Raw genomic sequence first — 27,133 nt, 5'->3', positions numbered from 1 at the left:
TCATAAACTTATGGAATTGACACTTGACACTCCAAACTTAAAAAAAAACACAATTTTCCCTCAAACGTTCTAATAAAGGAGTTTCGTAATAACTCTAGAAGTTTTAGTGTCGAACCCTTCGGTCCGAGACACTCCGCTTTGCCGCTATACAGTTTCGATTGGAGAGACCGCGGTCAGCTTATGTCCAGCCCGTACACCAATCCTTCCTCTGTTACCTATAAACTTTGTTTCTTACTCTCACCAGGTGTGTCGCACCGGACTGGTCACTGGAGTAGCGGAAGAACTGTACACACGAAAACGCCTCGTAGTAGCGGAAAGGTGAAAGTTGCGCGCCCTCGTTTTCTAGAGCATTTACCAGAGTCCCCCTTAGTTTTCTTCACCGTTACTCTCTCCCACTTCAGTCGGACTTCTTTACCAATTCCAAATCTACTTTTTCTTCATCGGGTGTTGTTTTTCTCGGGATCTTTCAAATCATTTTATCACACCCTTTCTGGACATTCGTGAATTTTTCTTTGCTATTTGCGGCTTCTTTTTGCCTTCCTGGACATCAGTAATCCTTTCCTGGAATAATGTCCTTTCTTGGAGTTCAAATTTTCAAACACGAAGTGTACGTAAATTTTTCCAACGTTTTTTACGTAGAATTAAATTATAGTTCAGATGCGGAGTGTTACACAATGATAAATTAGTACTTGGAAATTGTTCAAGTTGAGTAAATATATGGACAACTTACTAAGGGATTGACGGTTAACGAAAATCTATGGTGCTTTCGCCTACTTAAACCTCCGTATAATACCCGAACCACTCTATAATACCCCATATAATACTCGAACCCCTATATAATACACCTCTATATTACTCTATAATACCCCATATAATACTCTATAATACCCCATATAATACTCTATAATACCCCATATAATACTCTATAATACCCCATATAATACTCGAACCCCTATATAATACCCCATATAAGACTCGAACCCCTATATAATACCCCATATAAGACTCGAACCCCTATATAATACCCCATATAAGGCTCGAACCAATATATAATACCCCATATAAGACTCGAACCCCTATATAATACCCCATATAATACTCGAACCCCTATATAATACCCCATATAATACTCGAACCCCTATATAATACCCCATATAATACTCGAACCCCTATATAATACCCCATATAATACTCGAACCCCTATATAATACCCCACATAATACTCGAACCCCTATATAATACCCCACATAATACTCGAACCCCTATATAATACCCCACATAATACTCGAACCCCTATATAATACCCCATATAAGACTCGAACCCCTTTATAATACCCCATATAATACTCGAACCCCTATATAATACCCCATATAATACTCGAACCCCTATATAATACCCCACATAATACTCGAACCCCTATATAATACCCCACATAATACTCGAACCCCTATATAATACCCCACATAATACTCGAACCCCTATATAATACCCCACATAATACTCGAACCCCTATATAATACCCCATATAAGACTCGAACCCCTTTATAATACCCCATATAATACTCGAACCCCTATATAATACCCCATATAATACTCGAACCCCTATATAATACCCCACATAATACTCGAACCCCTATATAATACCCCACATAATACTCGAACCCCTATATAATACCCCATATAATACTCGAACCCCTAAATAATACCCCATATAATACTCGAATCCCTATATAATACGCCATATAATACTCGAATCCCTATATAATACGCCATATAATACTCGAACCCCTATATAAAACTTAAGCCACTATATAAGAGTTATAATTTAAGCTCTACCCTTTCTGAAGTTGTGAAAAAATAAGAATCTATTCGAGCCGCCATTTTCCAAGATGGCCGGGAAACCTTTACGGCTATTTTAAAGAGTAAAATGAACTATAGTCTTCGTATGCTTAAATTTCTGTCAAATTGATTGATATTGATATTAATGGCAGTTTCTTAAGGAAGAAAAATTGACGGTCAAGAGTCCCTTTTGTATTAGTTCTCGTGTAAAATGTTCACAACAGCGGTGAATTCAGTTAAAGGGAATTATTTTGGTGAAGCCCCTTATTAAAAGTAGTCATTGAATCAGTCTTTATTTTCTGCCAGTTATTAAAGTAAGTTAAACTAATGTAACCCTTAATTAAGAGTCCCTGCCGAGCACTTATATAGAGAAATTTGTTTCATACTGGTCATTGTCCACTGCGAACCTATCTACCCTATGACGATAAAGCTATTATTTTGGTTTTCGAAATATAAATATTCAGAAATATAAAAAAATCCCCAAATTGAATTGGAAATACAATTTTTGAGCATATCGACTCATTCGCCAAAACAATCTTTGTGACTAAGCGGGAAAGACAATCATGATATGACGTCATAATTCAGAAATCGATCGAAAATAATCAGCTATAATTAAAATGCGGTCTGCTATAAATCGACATCAATTTCTAAAATTAAATACTTTATAGTCCAAATCGACAAGATATTCATTGATATATTTTCGTAATCAATTCAATTCAAATCAAATCTTTAAGATAAAAATGTTTTTCGAACGATTTTCCCGTGCTGGTTTTGGGCCCCGATCCCCCTTCACTTAAGTTTTGTCCTGGCATAGATAGACTCTAATTAAAACCCAAATTAACTTTGAAATTTCAAATTTTCACCAGTTTTAAAAATAAATTAAATTTCAGTGAAACATTGGCGTTTTTTTTTCGGGGTCTGAACCACCTGCCTCCATTTGACCATGTACATACCTAGGCCTAGTAATTTTTGCTGTTGGAATTTATTCTGGTCTATAAATGTATAAGCCGCGAGCGGTTTTATTCTTTCTACATTCGGAGTGGTACGTGTACGAGCTCGCGTGACAATTCTGCTGGAAAGTTGGCCTCGTTTATATATCGACTGTATATATATACTAGCTGTTTAGTATAGAAAGATCGAAATCTAGGTTTCCAATTTCATTGGCGCCCCGGGACGTACAGTATATACGTAACGGATAAACTTTATTTCGACTAATAGTGCAGCTGAACGAAACTTAAAAGAAGAACAAAATTTATTCAGATAGTTACTTACCCCTTAAAGTTGGGTTTTCCCAGGAGCACCCATGATAGAACGGTTCTACCGTATCAGGGTGGGAAATAAGGATTTTTTTAAACTGGACATTAGGCCAGCGACCCGACCCACCTGGCCTGAAATAAATAAACTGGTCCATGACCAATGACCACGGCACGTAGTCTGCTAAACTAAAGAAGTGGATAATTAAACTTTTGAATTAATGTCTGGACTCTAGCTACCCTTGAATTTTCTTAGTGGTCCCTTGGACCACTGACCCCCCTCCTGATTTAATTTTTAAACTATTCTAGGCAATTTTTAAAATGGTCATTTCCCCTGTGCCATCGCCTTATTTCCCACGCTGTACCGTATGCATGTTTTCAGACGAGGAAGATTTATGCCTTTTACACCAGGAGGCAAAGCTGGCTACTTGGTACTGCATTTTGTCCCCAAAGTAGCCTGGAATTCTGGTGTAAATAGTATCAATCCTCATAGTCTGAAACCTATGTATAGCCTACGAAATCTGGTTGAGGCCTGCGAAATTCTGTTGGATTTCTTAGGTTGTTTCACCCGTTCAATTTAATTAATATTATATCATAGCATGCAAAAGGTGACCTACGTTGACCGTCGGAACAATTTTTTTACTTTTCTGTCCGCTATTGTAAAACGGTGGCCCTGGCGGCAAAATGTCATAGTACATTTTCGATTCGAAATCGTCCAAAGAAAATACCCCTAATTTCTGACAAACGTTTCAGAAACACCCTGTATAGTTGTCCAGTCGTTCAGTGTAATCGGTGTACCACCTTGTACCATAAGTTTATAAGATATGTTCCATAAGTGTGTCACTCGTTAATGAGAGTTTGTCATGAAGTGACGTGGGCGAAACGTCATAGATTCTCGTAAAGCGACGCCTGGTGAGGCGCTGTCAAAGGCTTAGTATAGACTAAATAGGAGAATGGACTGCATAACCGAGTGTAGTCAATTCTCACGTCGTTCTTGAACTAGCTCTCATTAAGCCACTAGCATTACGAAGTATAGGTAGTGACATACTTATGGAACATATCTTATAAACTTATGCTTGTACTAATGGTATTAGGTTTACTTATTCTCTTGAAGACGCCCTTACCCTTGACAGTGCAAACACGTGACGAGTAATTGGTGCACAGGGTATCTCAGAGTGATTAGTCCCTTGTTTGTCATGTCCATTATTATACAGTTGAAAAATGGGCAACCATTTGCTGCAAAGTTTATTGTTCGTAACTTCTTCACGACGATATGACAGAGGGACACGCACTCTTATTTATAACCAGAAGGGGATAATAGAAGAAGGATGACACTGTAGCCTCTTAATACTTTAGTTATGTAACGTGATTCTTCCCAGGCTCATGCACCTTTTTGTTTGCTTTCCCGCTCATCAAACTTCAAATTAGCATCGCACAGTTGGGGTGAATACTATAACTGTTTAGTACTGAATCCTCAGCAATCAACCCACAAACCTTGATTGTCTTGACGTGCTGGGACAAAAATCAAAAAGCGCATGCGCCTTGGCAAATAGTTAAGCGCTAATAGAGTTATGATAAGGGAACTATTTATGACGTATGTGATTCGGTTTAGTAACTTTTGCTCCAAATGTTCTGATGTGGTGAAGAAACATGTTCCATTTACACCGCTTTTTGGTACACTTCTCTCGAAGAGAAGTATTATATACTTTTGTTATAACGCACTTTATAGAGTGCTGCGTCCCAACTTATACTAGGCATTCGAATCGATTTAAAAATAAAATAATGCTTTCCGAGCTACATATAGACGGTTTATTGGCTGGCGTCTTAATTGAGTCTCTTGACCCATTCTCGGAAGTTCTTCATTTTACGTTTAAGAAAGAAACCGAAACCCGGACCGTATTCCGTGATGAACTCAACAGAATTTCACTGTTGTTCTATAAATAGTGTGCAGAGAAGGGTTGCCAGTCTTTCGTGAGTACAATTCAACCGCTCAGACTGAATTTGAAGCTTGTAGTTTTGTTAGAGGTGGATGAAACCTTTCGTATGATGTTAACGACGCTCTAATAGTCTATATTTCTCTCTATCTTCTTTAGGCGACCAATCAGAGCTCTACTTCAATATTACGTTATCGTTTTATTCTCTCCGACGAATATAGTTCGACTTTTGAGGCATTAGAGTACTTTTGTTCTCAGAGATCAAGTCGAGTCTTTAGAGACCATTTCGATGTAAAACGGGGTGGGTGGGCAACTCTCAGTATAAGTGACATACACGGGGGTTGATCCGGTACCAACTCTGTGCACTCTCATGATCCCTAAATCCTACAGCGCAGGTGCTAAAATCAGGATGGAAGGCTAAGCCTTTCCCTCTTAGTTGCATCAAAGTTGTCTATTACCTCACTTTCTGTTATTCTAATTTGCCTTTGACAGTGGTAAAGATACGTCCTTCTCTATGCTTAAGATAAATTTTCCCACACTTTTATAAATCTGAATTATAACAAATATAACTGTATAATTATATAATTATATATTTATAAGTGAAAATATTTCCACATAAAATTATACTTTTCCTTATTTAGTATTACAACACTTCACTAAACGGAACTAATCTTGTGAACCATACTTTGGATAACTATTTTTATTATTCGAAACAACACCCTCGGGTCAATAACAAAGTGACCTTTTCCATAATTATCAATTACAACAGAAAGGGCAAAACAACAAACAACAAATACCATTAATACCAATAACATATAAGAGACCAGAGAACGTTCGGTTATGCAATAGCGCCGTTATGTAAGCTTGACCCCCACTATTATCGGTTCCCTTACGCTTCATCGCCATCTTTTTAAGTATGAAACCAAACTGTCCAGTGCCAAAAGTTTACCTCATGGACAGCTAAGGTGAAAATTCAAACGTTCTCGGGTGCTATATGGGTTCTTGTTAATATTGTTAATACTTTGTCATATATGTTGACTCGAGCTTAATGGATATAGATAAGCTATCTCTTTCAAAATGAGTGTCAGTTACCGTAAATTTCCCCAGTGATATGCCTCGCAACTTTAGTGTTTCCAAATCCCCTATAAAACCCTAGAATTCCGTGGGCGATGGGATATTATCTAAAATAGTTTGGGGAGCATGAAAATAATTGTTGGCGGTCAACTTCATGAAACTCTTTCTAAGTAATCAAACACCTTGAGAGATAATGGGCGTGGTTTCCAATCGATTTAGCTCGAAATTAGCATGCGAGTTATATGGCCTACTCTTCTATGGTTTTAGCTCAAAGTTTAGCATGCGAGATATATGAGCTCAAAATGTGAATAAAAGTTATGTGGGCTTAAAATGTGAATAAAGGTTCTGTGGGCTTAAAATGTGAATAAAGGTTCTGTGGGCTTAAAATGTGAATAAAGGTTCTGTGGGCTTAAAATGTGAATAAAGGTTCTGTGGGCTTAAAATGTGAATAAAGGTTCTGTGGGCTTAAAATGTGAATAAAGGTTCTGTGGGCTTAAAATGTGAATAAAGGTTCTGTGGGCTTAAAATGTGAATAAAGGTTCTGTGGGCTTAAAATGTGAATAAAGGTTCTGTGGGCTTAAAATGTGAATAAAGGTTCTGTGGGCTTAAAATTTGAATAAAGGTTCTGTGGGCTTAAAATGTGAATAAAGGTTCTGTGGGCTTAAAATGTGAAATAAATGCGGGCTCGAAATGGGAATAGACGTTAAATGGTCTCTATATATCAACCCTAAAGCGGTTTTTGAAATCTGCCAACATCTTGGAAAATGGCCGCCCTCAATCTCAAAATACCTCATTGTTACGCGTATTTTGGAATCAAATTTAATAGAGGAAAATTAAACATATCATATGAAATTAACTCTGTTGCCAATTGGTAAATAGTATTTCTCAATGTCACCACTGGCCGTGGCTCACGGAATTCTCAGACCGCGTCTACTCTCACCCGATAAGCAAAATGCGTCAACATAGTCCCACCATTTGTTTCCGAGAATGGTCACGGGAAATTAGCGACCGGGACCCCTCTCTTTAAAATCCGTATTCGGTTCGTTGGAGTAATGTCGGTATTCAGCTGCCAAGACTGATGTCCGCAGCTAGTCGATAGACGTAGGTTAAACAAACACGCTTTGACGTAATTACAGAAAGGCGTTGAGCTACGCGCAACCATTTTCCCTGGAGCTGTAGCGCCTTACGGCGAAGGCCGTCTTAGTTGAGCCTTGCTTCATAATAGATCCCGCATTAACGTGGTAGGTAGAGTAGATGTACGACCGTCGAGCTTAAAAATGTCACGCATGCTCTTGTGATCAATACAATTTCACCAAGGTTTTACCCTAAACTTGCTGTTCACTGGCGGTCTTTTTCTCTTCTTTTTCATAACGTTAAATAACCTTAAATCCGTTTTTTATTTCCCATACAAAATTGAGCACCACTCCTCGGCTCGTTTAGGCCTAAAGAGTTAAAATACGGTATATCGCGTGATGCCCTTAAGCTCATATCAACTTGGGGTCTAAGAAGGTACTTGGGAAGTGTGTCGCACAAACGGCCCATATCCAAGTCTTTTTATTTTTGGAGGGTTTATCGTACCTTCTTGGTAATGACGCACGAACTTTCAACTCTTAACTTTAAGGCCGCGCCACAGCGAAAAGGGTTCTATCTAACTGGAAACATAGTATCGAGACTAACTATGGAGCGACTGTGCAGATTTTCAAACTCAAACTAGGTCAAAATTTGAGGGATTGGAATCCCTCAAATAGACCTTTTCGACGTAACAAATGGGGGTAGACAACCCTCAGTATCGGGACATAAAAGGGGTTGATACATTGCCATCCTTCTCTGCGCACTCATAATACAAAATGACTTCTGCGCAAGTGCCAAAAGCGCGATGAAGGCGGGGTTTTACCCTCGTATCTTTCCCTCTTAGCATAAGTTTATAAGATATGTTCCATAAGCATGACACTACCTTTACTTCGTAATAATGCTAGAGACTTACAGTTCGAGCTAGTTCGAGAACGACACGAGAATTCACTGCACTCGGTTAATTTTGCAGTCCATCTTCCTATTTAGTCTGTACTAATCCTTTGACAGCGCCTCACCAGGCGTCGCTTTACACTGAATCTATGACCTACGTCACTTCATGACAAGCTCCAGTGACAAACTAATGGAACATATCTTATGAACTTACGCTCTTAGTTACATCGAAATGGTCTATTTTGACCCGAGATCGCCCACAGAACTCACTGCACGTCGGTCCTTTCACCCTTTTGGAAACACCCTGTATATTTCCAGTTTTTAAAGACATAAAAATGCGTGTGATATCCAAACTTTCTAATTTTATTTTAAATTTTGTAATACCATAAAAAACGATATGTAGCATCATGCATTTCTAGAGATATTGCGACGATTCGGGTAACTTTTTTATATCCCATTCTGGTGGACCGCTACTCATTTATCGATCAAATTATTCAGCTATTTTTATGTGTTCCCGATAGGAACTTTTTTAACAGCTGTTCAAGGCTGATATTACTCTTCGCCGCGCACCTTAGATACCTTCTTCAACCTTTTCGCCTCGAAAATATCTCCCCGCGTTTAATGGTTGCTAAGATAAAACGTCTTCAACGACCTACCTAGTTATTATTATTATTATTATTATTATGGACAGGTCTCGCTGCCACAAAGTTTTAATTAGAACGGGTGAATATTTTACCCTAGAAAGATGCGCAAAGAGATTCATGTAATATTTTATGGAAGGAAGCGAGTCACCTGTCTTTTACATCAGAATGTGACACAGCTATTACTCAATCACTTTGTCAAATTGGTTATTTTATTTTACATTTTCAAATAACAAAACTAGCTTAATTTTACATTGTTTTACAAGTATTTAAGACTACCAAAGGCTTATGGTATAGTACTATAAACGTTACAAGTCCTTTAATCTGTTATTAAACCTTGGACGAAAGAGGTGAGATGGAGTCGTAATCTCCATACCTATAACTGCAACGAAGTACTGCCAGCATCCTCAGCGTTTCGGTAGGGTGGTGTCAGCATGAACACTGGATCCGCAGATCTACTTTACTAGTCCTTTAATCTGTTATTAAACCTTGGAGGAAAGAGGTGAGGTGTAGTAATTATAACTATACCTATAACCTTGCCTCTGAACCCCCATCTACGGCAAAGAATTCCTCCCAGCATTCTCAGCGTTTCGATTACGTCGTGTCAGCAGCCACGTACCTAACAGCGAGGTATTGTGGGAGACTTGAACTGCCGCGGATCGCACATCATCATCACGCCACTCCTTCTCACCTCTTTTCTCCATGATAAAGCTACCTGTCGCTCATGCGTCATCTAATGAGCACGAATTTTATGGCACGACCCGGAAACCTTCGAAGTTACGAGAACATTATTTAGAAAGCCTATTTTTGCGGTGTTTATAAATTATTTATTTTTCAAAATAGGCACGGAACGCGAACCAAACATTATAAACTGTTTTTGCATATGAATGTGCGTCAATTTCTTCTGGTTCCACCTTTTTAATGATCCTTTATTCTATACCCGACAATAAATGAATAAAAGGAACTATTAAACTTTTCTAAAAAAATAAATAAATTCGATATAAATATTACTAATGACCAAAGGTTAGAAATAAGGTCAAGAAGCGATATCTAGTTTACTAGGGAGAAGGTGTAAATTCGCCACATTTCTAGCTTTATCTCCAGTCCAAACGTAAGTCCGGAGTTAATCCCCGCCTCTAAATTACAACCAGCATCTCATTGGTTCCTGAAAACTCACGTCAGCGTGACGCGAATGACGAAAATTTCGTCTAACGAGAGGCGAAATAGCACCGGCCTCCTTTTACTTCCCCCCTTGTATTTTGAAAGGGGGACTGGGACTATGGCGCGCGAATACTTGGGCATCTTATACCTTCTCCCGAATAAACTAGATATCGCTTCTTGTAAGGTGTCTTAAAGGTAATCATAAGTTTATTAGATATGTTGGTTAAGCACGACACTACTTATGCTTTGTAATGCTAGAAATCTACTGAGAGCTAGTTCGAGAACGACGCGAGAACTGATTACACTCGGTTTTGCAGTTCATCTGCCTATTTAAGCCTTTGACAGCGCCTCACCAGGCGTCGCTTTACAAGAATCTATGACGTTTCACCTACGTCTCTTCATGACAAGGTCTCAGTAATCAGTGACAAACTTATGGAACATATCTTATGGACTTACTAGGATTTGTAGTGTATCATGGTCAAAAAATACACAAGCATCATGGGAAGCCGACGGTTGCCGTCAGTACGTCGGGACATTTTCATGACGTTACGGCCGCCATTTTAAAATATGGTGGCAAGTTTAACCGCGATAAAATCGGTCTATAGGATATAGCAAACTAGTATGCTAAATATTATTGTAATTGGTTGAAACACGCGGAAGTTATTCCACAAATAAATGCTTTTTTCCATTACTGGCCGCCATTTTTCAATATAGTCGCGTATTTGAAAAATTTTTCTTGGTGCAAACCTACTGCTTAAGAGTAAGGTACTTGCAAAATTTCAGCCTTGTAGGTAAGTCAATGAGGACCTTTACGGACGATGATATACTTGATTCTACAAGGAACACATACAGTTAATAGGAATCATTGTGTATCCTTTATCTCAAAGTATCTAGGCGGATATTGTGAGAAGAGCCAGACTAGTCATGATGTATACCAAATTTCACCTTGCGAATAATCCCTCTCGCTGCATCTAGCATCTTGTGCGAGCTCCAGACCTTGCTTTGCTACCAACTAATTAAATGAAATCACCTAGTTAGAAAGACGTCAGAATAGGGACTTGGCAATTCGTGTTTAGTTCCACCCCCCCCCCAGCGAAATTATGGTATGTTTTTTCTACAGAATGAAAGCTAATTAAGCCCCTCCTCCTGGTATGTTTTTTTAGCACATGACGCAGTTCTGCTAAGTCCCTATTATGACGCGTGACGGAAAGTACTCAAGTCCGACCCACAAAACCAGCGTAGAAAATTGACGTTGGAGATATGAGATCACAATGATTCCTATTAGATGTGTGAATTCTTGGTCCTACAGAGTAGCTCATATTTTTTATCGTGGTCACAACTTCCGGTTCAATTCAAACGCCCTTGAAAATCGTTTAGGCGTATGAATGCATTGGTCACCGCAAGAAAATAGAGTGCTACAGTACAGTACTTACAATATAGTTCCATCAAATTTAGAAATCTAAACCTATTTCTGTCCCAAGCACGTGATATATCTTAGTAGGCCATACCCATAAGTTTATAAGATATGTTTCATAAGTATGACACTACCTATACAAGTTCGTAATGCTAGAGACTTGCAGCTCGAGCTAGTTCGAGAACGACACGCGAGAATTGACTACACTCGGTTAGTTTTTCAATCGATCTTCCTATTTAGTCTGTACTAAGCTTTTGACAGCGCCTCACCAAGCGTCGCTTTACCCTGAATCTATTACCTACGTCACTTCATGACAAGCTCCAGTGAAAACTAATGGAACATATCTTATGAACTTACGCTCTTATTTACATCACCAGGCATCGCTTTACGAGATTCTACGACCAACGTCGCTTCTTGACAAGCTCTCAGTAACCAGTGAGAAACTTATGGAACATATCTTATGTCATACCGCAAGAACCTAATTCCTAAAAGCTTTCGCGGACGCCCAATTCAACCAGTACTTAATATCGAATATAGGTTCATTTTCCCCAAACCCTTTTACAAAGGGCGGGTGTCTAGATCTTTGATACTAAAAATCGTTCATTGGATAGATTCACCTTGTAATTAATGACGAAAACGACGTAAAATCATAATTCCAACCAACTGACCCATTTACAACCGGTCAGTTCGTTGACGCGTTAATCGATAACCTAGCGGCTTTAAGCATTTATAGGCGCTGAAATTGACCACGCCAAAATACCTAGAAGACTGAAATTCACTGAATTTAATACTTTTTACACCTATCGCTGCACGATTTCAGTGTAGTGTCAAAGGTTTTTTCATTAATCGGAAAATTATGATTAGGCCTAAAATATAAAAGTTTTGGTCAATTATGTCTGACCGGGATAGATGTAGTTGGTGACCTTGGGAGGTTTTTTTCACTGGCTCGAGTGTTTATGTGTGCGTGTCTAGCCCAATGGACACACGAGAAACAAAAACTGGTTAAGAAGAGATCAAAGCACATATTGGGTCAGAAAGACTTGAGTTTTAAATATTCTACTACTATGTTGGAGAATTTTGGGGCCTCGCGCAACTTCTCTCACAATTATAGACCGTTTCGTAAATTACATACAGAGGAACCAACACTAAGGGGACCACTATTAGGGTATTCTCCCTCTCGCCAAGAAGTACCGCTAGAGGCAATGCGAGTTGGCTAGCCTCCCGCTGTAGTGAACTCCGGCTACGTTTGGCGTTGCCTCTTAGAGCCCAATAGCGGCCTTGACCTCTGTGTGTTGGTTTCCGAAATGGTCCATTGAGCTAATCCCATACCCCCTACCAATGCCCACTCGAACAGAGAAAGAGAGAATCACAGTTATACTGTCCAAAGAGTAAATCACGCCAACTTTCGGTGCGGTTCCCATCTAGTCTGTACGAGTACGTAATGTACACCAAGAAATTAAGCGTACTTGTAACAGTGTGTTGGACATCCATTGAAAATAGAGAGGTTAAGCATCGCCTTCATGAGTAAAAGCGACTCTTTTCTTACGCGAACGTGTAGTTATCTTCTAATTAGGTTTTACGTGATTATTTGTTCTTTATATCGTTTTGCATAATGTCATTATTTATAAATAATCAGGAACCTCCGTACTATGGAGTCGGTAGTTCTAACCAAGTATTGCCTTCTTGTTTGAATTTCAGGATTATCCGCAGGCCGAACGTCTGTTAGCGGTCAGCGTTGGGGTACTATCTCCGCAATTAGATCATGGTTTGCCGACCCAACCCCTTCAGAGATAAAAGAGATAACGGGACGTTGGGGAGGCGCTTTACTTTTAGACACATTTGGTCCATTTTACCCGTTATCTGTTGTTATTTATTGGTCTCCATGGGCGTCTTGACCTTGGCGATACAAATTCCGTCGGTGGATAGATATTTATACAACATAAATTTTACGGAAAGTAAGTATCAATTTCTTAAAAGCTTCTCTTAATTTAGCGGTCTCTGCCGGATTAACCAATAGACCTTTTCGACGTAAGCAAGATGGTGGCAATTCTCAGTATTGGGACAAAGAGGTTGATACATTGCCGTCTCTACGCACTCACGTGATACAAAGAGACTGCAGCGGAGGCGTCAATAATCGAGATGGATGGCGTGTCTTTCCCTCTTATTTACATCGAAATGGTCTATCGGGAATGTGTCTATAGGCGACGGCATTGCCCTAAAGGGTTTTAATCCGACTATGGTCAAGATATTAACTAAAAATTTGAAGTAAAAACTAAGTGACCTTCTTAGTACGGACATGTTCATTTATTTCCATGTCGTAATGAGTGGAATATTAATGCATTACCTAAACCATAAGAGATATGTTCCATAAGTATGACACTAGCTATACTTCGTAACGCTTGAGACTTACTGAGAGCTCGTTCGAGAACGACGCGAGAATTAACAACGCCCGGTTTTGCAGTCCATCCTCCTATTTAGTCTTTACTAAGTCTTTGACTGCGCCTCACCAGGCGTCGCTTTACCTCGAATCTATGACCTACGTCACTTCATGACAAGCTCTCGGTAACCAGTGACAAACTTATGGAACACATCATATGAACTTATGTAACATACCTTATGAACTTATGCTTAAAGTTACCGGTCTTTGGACAATACAAAAAATACCTGGCGTAAAGATAATAATTCCCTGAAAAAAAACCTTCGTTATTTCTTTTTTACACCAGGCTGCGCGAATTTTGGTTTCCCAGACGCGGAGTTGCTCAACGAGTGCGGATATTGCGTGGGTGGTAGCACGAACTTGCCACTCGACTACGGTAAAGATTGCCATGGAAAATGTGGGGACGCTGTCTTGGATTGCAATGGAACTTGTGGAGGACAAGCGTATATTGATGAATGCACGGGAAAATGTACATTTCCAGGTATGGAATGGATTCAACTGTGTTAAAATAGCGTCTCTAAACAACCTTGGTTAATTGTAGGTCAAAAAGACCCTGAAAACCGTGACTGCTTGGGTTTGTGCTTAACTGGAGAAAATGCCGAGAAGGTCTACCACCCAGACGATTGTGGAATATGCGGTTACGGTCCTGAAAACTTTCCCAGTCCCTTTAAAGACTGCCAAGAGAACTGTGTTATACCTGGTACTGTTTTCTTAAATTAGTCTAAACGATTTCTTTTCCAACATAACGGTGTTATTTTTTATCATAGGAAATGCAAAGGTAACAGAGTTTCGACAATTCTGTGGATTTTGCAGGGATTATCGTAACCTGACGACCAATGAAACGTGCGTGGACATCGAGTGTGTCAACTCGACGGAAATTGTTTGCGTTGAGTGCAAATCGTGAGTAAATTGACCATTAGTTTTGGTATGGCAACTGAGGTGTGTTGTCTTACTTCGGTCCTTGGTCGTTTATACCAAATAATACCATTAACTATACACTTGACATTTTTATGGATTATCAGAAACAAAAGAGACATTTGCGGAAACTGCGATAAGAAGGGTACCAAGTGCCTGAAAATTAACCACATCTTTCCAACTCACATTCCCAGCGACACCGGTGTCGACGTCAGTGTCCATAGCTCGCGTCATTGCATCTGACCATAGGTTTATAAGATATGTTCCAAAAGTATGACATTACCTATCCCTCGTAATGCTAGAGTCATACAGCTCGAGAACTACAAGCGAGAATTGACCACACAAGATTTTGCAGTCCATCTTCCTATTTAGTCTATGCTAAGTCTTTCACTGCGCCTCGTCAGGCTCGCTTTACGAGGACCTGTGACGCTCACTTGTGTCACTTCATGACAAGATCCAGTTTGTAGCTAGAGACAAACTTATGGAACAATCTCATGAACTTATGACTTGACTAAGATCTTGTGGGAAACTTACCCTGACTCGTTCTTTTTGTAGATTTCGCTCAAAGGCTCCTTTGATGAGCAGAAGAGAAATATGACTTGTATAATAGAGTCATTGACGGAACCAAACAACGTCAAAGCCAACATAAACGTCACTAGTTTCATAAATTCCAAAAATCCAAACACAATCAAGTGCCCAGTTCGTTTGCCGATCGGAAAGTATCGAATTGGGGCTCGCGAAAATAAAACCATGGGAGACACGGATACTCCCATGACAATCTATTTGGAAAATGAATTTCTCACAGTTTATGATAAGAACAGTAAGTCTACCATACAAATTTGTTTTTAGACGCAAGAAAAATGTATTTTTCACAATTTCCAATAGTGTCTTATCAATCCATGACACCGACTAGCGTACACTATAGATCCATCCTAAATGCCAGCAGTCATGAAAATGACGTAGAACTTCATTTTGAAGGAAAAAACGTTCTAGAAGCAAATTTAACGTGTCTCATCAGAGCGAAGCGTAAGTTAGATCATAAGTTCATAAGATATGTTCCATAAGTTTGTCCCTGGTTACCGAGAGCTTGTCATGAAGTGGCGTAGGTGAAACGTCATAGATTCTCGTAAAGAGAAGCCTGGTGAGGCGCCGTCTAAGGCTTAGTACAGACCAATAGGAATTAAGGTAGACTGCAAAACCACGTGAAGTTCAATTCTCGCTTGTCGTTCTCGAAGTAGCTCGAGCTGTAAGTCTCTAGCATTACGAAGTATTGGTAGCGTCATACTTAAGGAACACATCTTATAAACTTATGTTTAGATGATGTTATTAATAAGGTTACAAAGCTGATGTCTCGCGTTTTTCAGGTTGGCCTCGCTGGTTAAGCAAAAAGTTAAATCCGCACAAGGATCCCAGACCTCACGTTTGCATTCTCCCTTTGGTTTGGTCATCGCAGGTAATCCAGGTTAGACCAACTTTCGATGGAGCACATGCTTTGGGTGTCTTCGACTTTACCTACTTTGCCGCTGCGCCTCAAATTGAAAGCGCGCTCATATCCTCGGACGGTTAGTGTTATCACTACTTTATTTCCAATTACGTACTTGTCAAATTGATAAAACACCCTCGTGTTCCCAGGAATCGCAATCAGCGTTTCGTTTGATCGCACCATAAATATCTGTACTTTGCAAAAATGCCCTTGTTCCGACTTACTTGTGGAGTCTACAATGGCCAAGCTGGGAGCTGGAGTTATTTGTAAATGGGCCACCAAGGCTCAGTTGCTCATCTTACCTAAACAAGCCCTTAGAGGTAAGTTGGCCCGTATGTTTTATATTCCCGAAGCGCGCTAAAAACTATACGCCTTTTTATTGCAGAAGACAGCATTAGAATCGAATTCAAACCCAATATTCTTAAAGAGGATGGCCAAGAGGTAGCGTATGCCGCTACCGAAAATCTGGTAACAACTTAATACATGTCATTCCTTGTTATGGTTCTTGCAAAACTATACGTTAACTTTTAATTGTAGGAGGTAGAGGCAAGGCGTTTTTACACCGAAGCCGCTCAAATGGTGATCAGTATAAGCGGGCCCAATAAAATTCCCTCCTGCGGCGAGTTTACCATCTTTGGTCATCACAGCGCTCCGAGTGACGGTCAACCCGATTACATATGGACCGTAGTTAGAATGGATGATGAGGATGTATCGAGTGAACTTCTAAGTGCCGTGAAGGACAAAGATGGTAATATGCGTTTTTCTTGATATAAAATTTGCTAAGAATATTACCAGATGGGGATAATAGAAGAAGGATGACACTCTCTATCCTCTTAATATTTTAGTCATGTAACATGATTCTTCTCAAGCTCACCCTTTTGTTTGCTCTCCTACTCCTCAAACTTCAGATGGGAATCGCACCGTGCTTGGGTGAATTCTGTAACTGTTTGGTACTAAATCCTCGACAATCAACCCACTAACCTTGTCTTGACGTGGGACAAAAATCCATAAGCGGGTCTTGGAAAATAGTTAAGCGCTAGCTAGTATAGTTATGATGAGGGAAATATTTATCGAGTATGTGATTCGGTTTAGTAACCGTGCTCCAAATGTTCCGATGTTGGGAAGAATCATGTTACAATTATTCCGCTTTGTGGTACACTTCTCTTTGAGAGAAGTATTGTATACTAAGCCTAATCTTATGTTTTTATATACATAGACCCCAATACCGAATTGAATCTGGATCTTCAAAGTGAATGGTTCGAAATTGGGGTCCTTTACACCTTTAAGCTGGAAGTGATATCTAAAGGTGGAAACCGTTACTTTAAAACGCACCAGATCCAAAGAATGCCTTATCCCGGCCCTTTCATAGTGGCGTATTCCAGCGCCAGTATGAATCTGGAACCACTTAGGCCAAGCCAAAGGTACTTTAGACATTAAAACGCATTTATGTTTTCAACATTTATCCCTTAACTTCAATCCCGCAGTTTAACATTATTTTACGAAACAACCTTGCCGAGATGCCTAGGCAGTAGTCATCGAGCCATTGCCTTTTGGACGTGCAGCGACCCGAGAGTCAAGATGAAGGGTGAAAATATTGTAACGCGTATTATTCGGATTAAACCCTACGCTCTTCCTGGTAAGAACGTAATTAATTAATGTATTTATATCATATATTCAAATAGCTCTAATGACCTTTTTTTTGTTGTTCTTAATTGCGTAGAAGATACCGTCGTCACATTTACCGTCAACGCATTTTTGGGAAACAGCAGCTTGCAAATGACTTCTTCCTCCGTCCAAGTTAAGGTGGGCAAACGGATATTTGTGGCCAAAATCATGGGCACGGGCAATCGGACTATAGGCAGTCAGATGCACATCAACGCTAGTCGAATCGTCATGAAGGGAGAGGCTTACGGAGACACAAAGGGGCTACCCCTGAGGTACGAATGGCGGTGTTTCGCCACTCACAGGGATCCCAGTGACAAGGAGAAAGTTAAGGAACTGCCCCAAAGGTTCCCTTGCTACAATTATGGTCCCACCAACGTCTCTCGGTTGTATCTTATCAATGAAACTGAACAAACTCAGAAGGATATAGTCTTTAGCGCCAAACAGATAGACACTTCTATCGTCTCGAAATTGACTTTTTCCCTGCGAGTGTATAATTCGTCCAATCCGGATTATTTTAACGAGGACAACACCACAATGTTCATCTCAGAGGAGAAATGGTACCCTCAAGTAAGAGTTTTAGTCATAAGTATTTACATACGTTCATAAGATATGTTCCATAAGTTTGTCACTGGTTACGAACTGGAGCTTGAAATGAAGTGATGTAGGTCATAGATTCTCGTAAAGCGACGCCTAGTGAGGCGCTGTCAAAGGCTGTGTACAGACTAAATATGAAGATGGGCTTCAAACCGCGTGTAGTCAATTCTCGAGTCGTTCTCGAACTAGCTCACAGTAGGTCTCTAGCATTACGAAGTATGGGCAATGTCATACTTATGGGACATACCTTATAAACCTATGGTTTTTGGGATAAAAGCACTCGAGCTTAACTCTCTTGGACGTTTTGTGATCTATTTAAGTCATTGTTCTTTAGGTAATATTTTTTGTTATCATTCAAGGTTGTCATCGAGGAACTTAAAGTTCGTAACGTGCCTATTCACATAAAAAAGGACGGCGTGTATTTGGTTCCCGCTGGTGCTAGTCTCATGGTTGAAGCTTATATTGTTCCTGTTCCTAGATTCAAATTTAAAAAGATTCTTTGGAATGTTACGGGTTAGACGAAAAATAAATTACATTATTTCGTAATGGTTTCTGAACGTTTTAAGTTCAATTTTAAGGTATCACGGAGTCATATTTTTTCGCGACATCTTTAGAAAGGACACACTTGTTAATTCCTGAGGGTTCGTTTTTGTTCTTCCGTCGTGCGTTCTTGTGTGTCATGCATTTTCTTTGCAGGAAAGACAGTTGGATACGGTGATTACACGGTAACTTTGAACGTCTGTAATGGAATTGGTACCGTATGCAATACAGATCGTATAGATTTATATGCCGTTCCTGGAGTGTCAAATTGCAGAGTGACAATTGAAGATTACACCGCATACGAGAGGGTACGGTTTTCAATAACTTCCTTATTTTAACATTTATAAACTCGCTCAATTTAACTTAAAGGTTCAAGCGGAAATAGCAGCGTGTCACGTTCCACTAGGTCGGTCTCCGCTGACCTATCAACTTTTCTTCACCAACAGAGTCGGCGAGCTCGTTGCATTGACGGGACCACAATACGCCAACGTTTTTAACTTCGTAGGTCCACCTTCACCCGGCTATTTCATACCTATATCTTCGAACGACACCAGTAACGATACCATCGTGACTGTGACTTTTGTAAACGAGGAAGATCTTACTAGCAACGTTACGTTGACCATCGAAGTTTGCGATGGTCTTTTCATATGCACTCTTTTAGAACCGGAAAGAGTAATTGCCAATTCGTCGTCCAATAAGACTCTCGAGACTATGAAACTTATAGCCGAAGCTACAAATTTGGCCTATGGCGGTGATTCTATTGTTCTTTTTACTCAGTACATGCATTTGGCAAATTTTACCAGAGTTAACTGACAGTTGTTCTGATTTATATAGGAAACTTTATAGAGGCTTTGTCATTACTCGCGGTGCCAGCCCGATTTGGCCAGCTTGATTTGGTTGGCGAATACATTCTGAGTTTTGTAAGAGAAGCCATACTCCAAGTGCCTTTGATGCCTGGTCAGGTGTCGCTCATTTACGACTGTCTCGAGCCTTTCATTCACATCAATAACAATAAGACGCTGAAGGTGGTCTTGGACAGTATATCCAGCGCGACCACCAAAGCCTTCCATCTTTCGGTATCTGCCAAACCACACCCTTTACATTAATGAAGTATTTTATCTTAATGTCAATGTCTGTTATTAATCAGATGACGCCTTCGTTAGCCGCTTTGAACCGAGCCTATGTTTTCACGTCAAATGTGGCTAAAAACAATCCCAACAACGTGGATTTATTACGGCATGTTTCTAAGACGCAAGACGCCCTAATTCAGACGTTAGTTCGATCGGCACCTTTGGCTCAACGATTGGAATTTCGAGACAAGACCGACATTAACAGTTCTGTATTATATTTGTACCACATGTATCTAAACAACGAGCTTTTCTATCTCAAGGATAATGTGACGGCCAAGGCATTGCCAGCTGTTACGTTGCGTTTCAGTCCCAAAGTTCGAGAGCAGTTGCGTATTTGATCACCTAACTTTTATATTAGCAGGATTCTTAGTTAAGTCTGAAATCATTTGTTTAGGATTGTATCGAGACCTTGTGGTCACGCTGATTGCCAAGAAGTTTCTATTCTTTTCATTCTTTATCCTGGTATAAGTTTGCACCCGGAAGGCAAAGTGGGAAAACGAGTTAGTCCTGTAATTAGCGTCAAGATCTTTTCTCCACAAACAGGTAAAACTTTAACACAAAAACAACGGATTTTCTTCTCTTTTTTACTTAGTCTTGAAATAATTTAGTACAAAAACAGGGTAAAAAAGTAAAATTTTGAACCACATACCATTAGTTCGTAAGATACGTTCCATAAGTTTGTCACTGGTTACTGAGAAAGAGCTTGTCATGAAGTGATGTAGGTGCAACGTCTTAGATTCTTGTAAAGCAATTCCTGGTGAGGCGCTGTCGCTCTCGAACTAGCTCTCCGTAAGTCTCTAGCATTACAAAGTGTAGGTAGTGTCATACTTATGGAACATATCTTATAAACTTCTGGAACATATCTTATAAACTTCTTTAACATATCTTATAAACTTCTGGAACATATCTTATAAACTTCTGGAACATATCTTATAAACTTCTGGAACATATCTTATAAACTTCTGGAACATATCTTATAAACTTCTGGAACATATCTTATAAACTTATGGAACATATCTTATAAACTTCTGGAACATATCTTATAAACTTCTGGAACATATCTTATAAACTTATGGAACATATCTTATAAACTTATGGAACATATCTTATAAACTTATGGAACATATCTTATAAACTTATGGAACATATCTTATAAACTTATGGAACATATCTTATAAACTTATGGAACATATCTTATAAACTTATGGAACATATCTTATAAACTTATGGAACATATCTTATAAACTTATGGAACATATCTTATAAACTTATGGAACATATCTTATAAACTTATGGAACATATCTTATAAACTTATGGAACATATCTTATAAACTTATGGAACATATCTTATAAACTTATGGAACATATCTTATAAACTTATGGAACATATCTTATAAACTTATGGAACATATCTTATAAACTTATGGAACATATCTTATAAACTTATGGAACATATCTTATAAACTTATGGAACATATGTTATAAACTTATGGAACATATGTTATAAACTTATGGAACATATCTTATAAACTTATGGAACATATCTTATAAACTTATGGAACATATCTTATAAACTTATGGAACATATCTTATAAACTTATGGAACAAATCTTATAAACTTATGGAACAAATCTTATAAACTTATGGAACAAATCTTATAAACTTATGGAACATATCTTATAAACTTATGGAACATATCTTATAAACTTATGGAACATATCTTATAAACTTATGGAACATATCTTATAAACTTATGGAACATATCTTATAAACTTATGGAACATATCTTATAAACTTATGGAACATATCTTATAAACTGATGGAACAAATCTTATGAACTGATGGAACAAATCTTATAAACTGATGGAACAAATCTTATAAACTTATGGAACATATCTTATAAACTTATGGAACATATCTTATAAACTTATGGAACATATCTTATAAACTTATGGAACATATCTTATAAACTTATGGAACATATCTTATAAACTTATGGAACATATCTTATAAACTGATGGAACAAATCTTATGAACTGATGGAACAAATCTTATAAACTGATGGAACAAATCTTATAAACTGATGGAACAAATCTTATAAACTTATGGAACATATCTTATAAACTTATGGAACATATCTTATAAACTTATGGAACATATCTTATAAACTTATGGAACATATCTTATAAACTTATGGAACATATCTTATAAACTTATGGAACATATCTTATAAACTTATGGAACATATCTTATAAACTTATGGAACATATCTTATAAACTTATGGAACAAATCTTATAAACTTATGGAACAAATCTTATAAACTTATGGAACATATCTTATAAACTTATGCACATACTAAAGGAAGTTACGTTTAATACGAGTACTAGACCACGGACACAGAACGACTTATGTCCATTTGTCTACTATATCTAAGTCACACCGAGTGCCCCAGGATTTGTAGAGCCATGAGTCAAGCGATTTAAATAGCGAGAAAATATTTTGAACACTTGTTTTCATCAAATCCAATAAGAAATCAACTTAATTTTTATTTCATTAGGGAGAGAGATCAGCGTTTATGAAGATGGTGGCTTAGAACTCCATTTTCTGCAAAGAATCGTTGACAAAAATAGTAAAAACGTGACGGGCATGATCGTCAGGTGCCATAAATGGGATGGCGAAACGTGGTCCATGGAGGGAGTTCAAACTTTGGGTATTAGTGAGAATCGAGTACACTGCGTTGCGTCCCAAACTGGACTTTACACCGCGTTGGAAGTTAAAAGCGGTGAGACAAAAATATACCAGTACTTTTCATAATATAGATGCGACACAGGTAATATTTCTCCCCGTCTCCACTCCGTAAGAACTATACTTGGAAAGTTGGACTGATACACCTCAGACTACCTAACCATGGACAGGCAACTGAATAGGGAGTTAGGTTTGATTGGAGCAACTCCTGGCACTAACGCTGTGGCGGCGGGTGTCGCAAGTTTAACACCAAACCTTTGTAGAATAGTAAAATTCGGCTATAAGTTGAGGTCGATAGACGCTCGAGGGGGCGTGATACGCATTGCCATTTGTTAACCCGGGCTTACATGGCTTTGCCTGTCCATGGTTAGGTGGTCTGAGGATACGCTGGTAAATTATGACTCCTAACGTATCTCAAATATCAACGTAGCTGTGTAAAGATTCCCTGTGTCGCCTCTATTGTTTTCCTGAATAAATCCGTGATAAACTGAGCCTTTTGGGAAATTGTTATATCCGGGAATCAAAACGATGAAAGAAAACAGGTGTTCGAGAGAAGGATTGAAGAAGACCCGGATATAACAACAGTGACAACGTTCTTGGGACCATATTTCACTCTTTATGGCTTTTAGTTTTAATCTCTTAGTGTCTATGGCTACCGGTAATTTTTCTTCGTGTTGTAGTGGTATTTCCTTAATTGGATAGTGATAAAACATTCGTTGTTTTATCGTCGTACTTTGTGTCGTACCAGTTGTTGTTTTATATTTAGTTGTTGTCTTAGGTTTATTTGAGTGGTCTACGCTATAGAGATGTCCGTCACCACAATAACATAAAGCTTCTCTCTCTCTCTTTCGCTGTGTCATGGAGACTATCTCTCTAACTCTTGTCTCAACTAGCGCACGAGCTAGGCCTTAGTTCGTCTCTGTCGTTAACTATTCACTGGTAATCCTTAATTCACTCTTGTAGTCTTTTTTCTCTTTCTATCTCTTTTTTCTTGACTTTCCTAAACGCACCCATTTTGTAATTACGAAAGACACTGGCCCAGCCACTAATATAACCAGAAGTATATAATACTACTCTTCAAGAGAAGTGTATCGCAAAGCGGGGTAATTGTAAAATGATTCTTTCCAACATCATTTTTCATTTGGAGCAAGGTTACTAAATCGAATCACATCCGCGATAAATATTTCCCTCATCATTACTCTATTATAACTATTTGCCAAGACCCGCTTGTGGAATTTTTGTCCCACCACGTCAACACGAGGTTGGTGGGTTGATTGCTGAAGATTTAGTACCAATCAGTTATAGAATTCACTCCAAGGTGCGACGCCCCTCTGTAGTTTGATGAGCGGGAGAGCAAACAAAAAGTGTGAGCCTGTGAAGAATAACTTAAGTATTAAGAGGATATCCTTCTTCAATTATCCCCTTCTGATATAACGCGAAAAAAAAACAGTAACTTTTTTGTTCAAGGCTTCTTTAACACAAGGTGATCTTGATTTATATTCGATTAATGAGGCTGGACCAGACCATTCGTAATTTGCACGTTAATGCACTGAGCTTTCTACACTATACTTTCGTTTCTTATTGAACCAACTAATACTCCTTTAGTGACACCCGTAGTTTAACCAACCCTGTCATTCATTTCATGTATTTATACTTTGGCCATCTATTCTTTATCCACTTCGCTTTTCGTGCTTCACCAAAATATCTTTTTTCCACGCAGGTATATCCGGAGGAACGATAGCCGGGATTGTCGTGGCCGCACTTATGTAATTATAATTTTAAAGGCATCCTTTAAATCTCTTTTAATTTTCGGACGAGGTCAAAAGGTTACGTGTTATTTTTGTAGGTTCGTAACCATTATGGGCATGGTGGTCATGTTCTTCATTCGATTGAAGAACATCAAAGAGAACCGCGTCGGAAGTTCCTACTAGAGATCAAAATATAGCCCTTTTTGTGATAAAACACTACGAATCGTGGAAAAGTCTTTCATTAGAAGCGTTCTTCTCCTTCTGTCTATCTTGTTCCTATCTCCACCCTGATTTTAAAACTAATTTTAGGCCTAGTTGGTACAAATATTAAGGCACGATGTAGGAATACCGATAGCCTAAAATAGAAGCTATTCTTATTGTTGTATACAAAAAAAAAGAAACAAAATCGAAAGGTATTTATTTTTGATTCGTAATAAAGGTTTATCCGGCGGAGCCATAGCGGGAATTATCGTGGCATCGTTGATGTTCGTTACCATCATGGGAATGGTGGTGATATTCTTCATGCGTTTGAAGAAAGAAGCTAAGAATCAGGCCAAGATATCGCAACAGGAATTAGCTCGCGCCGAGGATGATGCCTTTTCAATTCACTAATCTCCTCAACGTTTAATTGGTTCCGATATCTGGGAGTGAAACAAAAAGTCTCTTACAACTTGAATTACAAAAAAAAACCCTCAAATTTCGAGACATTTGGTGCCGAATCCCGGGACCCAAAAAAAAACCATTCCCAATTCTAATTTATCCCAACGGTTTTGGTATCAAAACCAGAATATAAATCAAATCCCACCCTTAAAGTTTGGATTACAACCCTTGAAACCTTAAACCTATTCCAAGCAATTTCGCATGATTAGGTTAATTAGTCCCGAGTTCCACACTAATTACTGCAAAAGATTAAACATTGATACCGACACCTACCTCTTCCTAAAACTCCTTTCAACTCTAGTAGTTGCAAAAATTATTCTAAAATTGCGCACGGTTATTGGAAATTAGCTACAAACTGCTAACCCTAAATCCTATCCCTATTCCCTTTCAAACTGGTTTGGTGCCGAAACCCGGCCGGGGCTCGATTCTGAAAAGCTTCATGAACAATAAATATGCCGTTTTTGGTGTTCGTCATTTTGAACTACAGAAGAAATTACGAAATGTCGTTAACTATTGATGAGGTTATTATTAGTCGAATAATGTTTATAGAGGGAGATGGCGCTTTCTGAGCACAAATTAGTATGTGTATTTCAAGCTCCTGTCTCATTATAAACGTTATCCTGTGATATAATTAGCTTTTGAGGGAATAGCTGAGCTCGCCAAGATTTAAAGCATATTCTGGCAGTGAACTAAAAGTCTAAAACTAAATTTTTTTTCTTCTGGGGATATATGCGGGACCATTTTTCAAAAAACAAGAACTTAAAATTCTAGTCAATATTCAATCTTAAAATGAATCAACTTTCCCCGGAGTTAAAACAAATGTTCTAATGGAAAATTTCAAGCATTTTAAGTTTGGATGGTGTATATAACTGATGAAATGGAAAAATCCGTCCACGGAACATCCATCGCCTTTTATTTAAAAGTGGGCTTAAACAATCTAAACCGCGATTAACCAAAAATAAATATTTAAATTACATGAAATAAAAAGCGCGTAAAATTTCTTATAAAAAAAACCATTATATTCTTCGTATAATCGCTGCCACATCTGTGAATTATATAACGCTTTTTCTAACAAGACAAATTAACATAATTAACTTTACAAATATTCTGAATTGGATGGTGTATATAACTGATGAAATGGAAAAATCCGTCCACGGAACATCCATCGCCTTTTATTTAAAAGTGGGCTTAAACAATCTAAACCGCGATTAACCAAAAATAAATATTTAAATTACATGAAATAAAAAGCGCGTAAAATTTCTTATAAAAAAAACCATTATATTCTTCGTATAATCGCTGCCACATCTGTGAATTATATAACGCTTTTTCTAACAAGACAAATTAACATAATTAACTTTACAAATATTCTGTACAGCCGTGAATATATAAAACTATGAAACATACTAACTAAACCCATTAACAAATATACTTTCAAAATATTAACATGTAAAACTACAGAAACTACAAAATAAATTGTTTTGTAAATATATTGAAACACACTCTAATTGCTTGCGCCTACTAACACTATTAACTCCATAAACCTACTAAATTTCCTGGTATTATTTTGATAACATACGTTTTTATCACCTTTTTCTAATTAGCTTTTTAATTTAACGGCGCCTTATTACCACTGGGTGCTTAATCCTTGAAGGAGAGAGGGATGGAGTGGTAATCCCCATACATATAACGTTGCCTCTGTACCCCCACCTATGGCCCCGAAGTCCTCCCAGCATCCTAAACCTTTATTTAGGGTCGTACAGTACGGAATCGTAAAGCATGGCCCCCATGTCTTAAAAATAGAACCTAGTTCTCATATAAATACAATGGCGCTACGCGGCAGCACTTAACCTGCCGAAGGGTGGGGGCATGCTCAAGGTACACTGGGAGAGTTTCAGTGCCGTAGGTCATCCATCATCATAACCTCTCCATCTTATC

The 27,133-nt window shown here is 38.5% G+C and overlaps 1 protein-coding gene across 5 annotated transcripts; it reads left to right on the top strand.

Moving 5' to 3' along the window:
• LOC149610458 (uncharacterized) lies at positions 1 to 26,693 on the top strand. Of its 5 annotated transcripts, none has more exons than XM_089858915.1 (25): positions 1 to 172; positions 245 to 318; positions 12,978 to 13,234; positions 14,003 to 14,197; positions 14,258 to 14,416; positions 14,484 to 14,616; positions 14,739 to 14,841; positions 15,187 to 15,451; positions 15,517 to 15,657; positions 15,996 to 16,193; positions 16,264 to 16,434; positions 16,500 to 16,582; positions 16,652 to 16,862; positions 17,331 to 17,535; positions 17,599 to 17,750; positions 17,835 to 18,346; positions 18,733 to 18,886; positions 18,952 to 19,014; positions 19,070 to 19,221; positions 19,283 to 19,664; positions 19,748 to 19,989; positions 20,061 to 20,368; positions 20,438 to 20,586; positions 22,603 to 22,827; positions 24,978 to 26,693. In XM_089858915.1, exons 3-25 carry the CDS (start codon positions 13,042 to 13,044, stop codon positions 25,148 to 25,150), a joined length of 4,569 nt encoding a protein of 1,522 aa, XP_089715041.1. In that variant the 5' UTR covers positions 1 to 172; positions 245 to 318; positions 12,978 to 13,041; the 3' UTR covers positions 25,151 to 26,693. The 5 variants fall into 5 exon arrangements, with proteins under 5 accessions (XP_089715041.1, XP_089715039.1, XP_089715040.1 ...); XM_089858916.1 differs by lacking the exons at positions 1 to 172; positions 245 to 318; positions 24,978 to 26,693 and adding exons at positions 7,060 to 7,342; positions 24,511 to 24,556; positions 24,637 to 24,763; XM_089858913.1 differs by having other exon boundaries at positions 1 to 318.
• The last annotated feature ends 440 nt before the right edge of the window (positions 26,694 to 27,133 follow it).

Source organism: Phalangium opilio, unplaced genomic scaffold (assembly GCF_054372755.1).
Source record: "Phalangium opilio isolate 3A_F unplaced genomic scaffold, DU_Popi_V2 ptg000329l_1, whole genome shotgun sequence".
NCBI lineage: Eukaryota > Metazoa > Arthropoda > Arachnida > Opiliones > Phalangiidae > Phalangium > Phalangium opilio.
The sequence above is the reverse complement of the archived record's forward strand: the minus strand, read 5'-3'. Positions and strand labels throughout refer to the sequence as shown.

Bases quoted from the DNA above. Each gene is read 5' to 3' on its own strand.
- LOC149610458 (XM_089858915.1), top strand. From the start codon at position 13,042: ATGGTTTGCCGACCCAACCCCTTCAGAGATAAAAGAGATAACGGGACG. The intron at 18,887-18,951 runs GTTAGACGAAAA...TTCAATTTTAAG, and splicing joins GATTCTTTGGAATGTTACGG to GTATCACGGAGTCATATTTT. The intron at 19,665-19,747 runs GTGATTCTATTG...TGATTTATATAG, and splicing joins TACAAATTTGGCCTATGGCG to GAAACTTTATAGAGGCTTTG.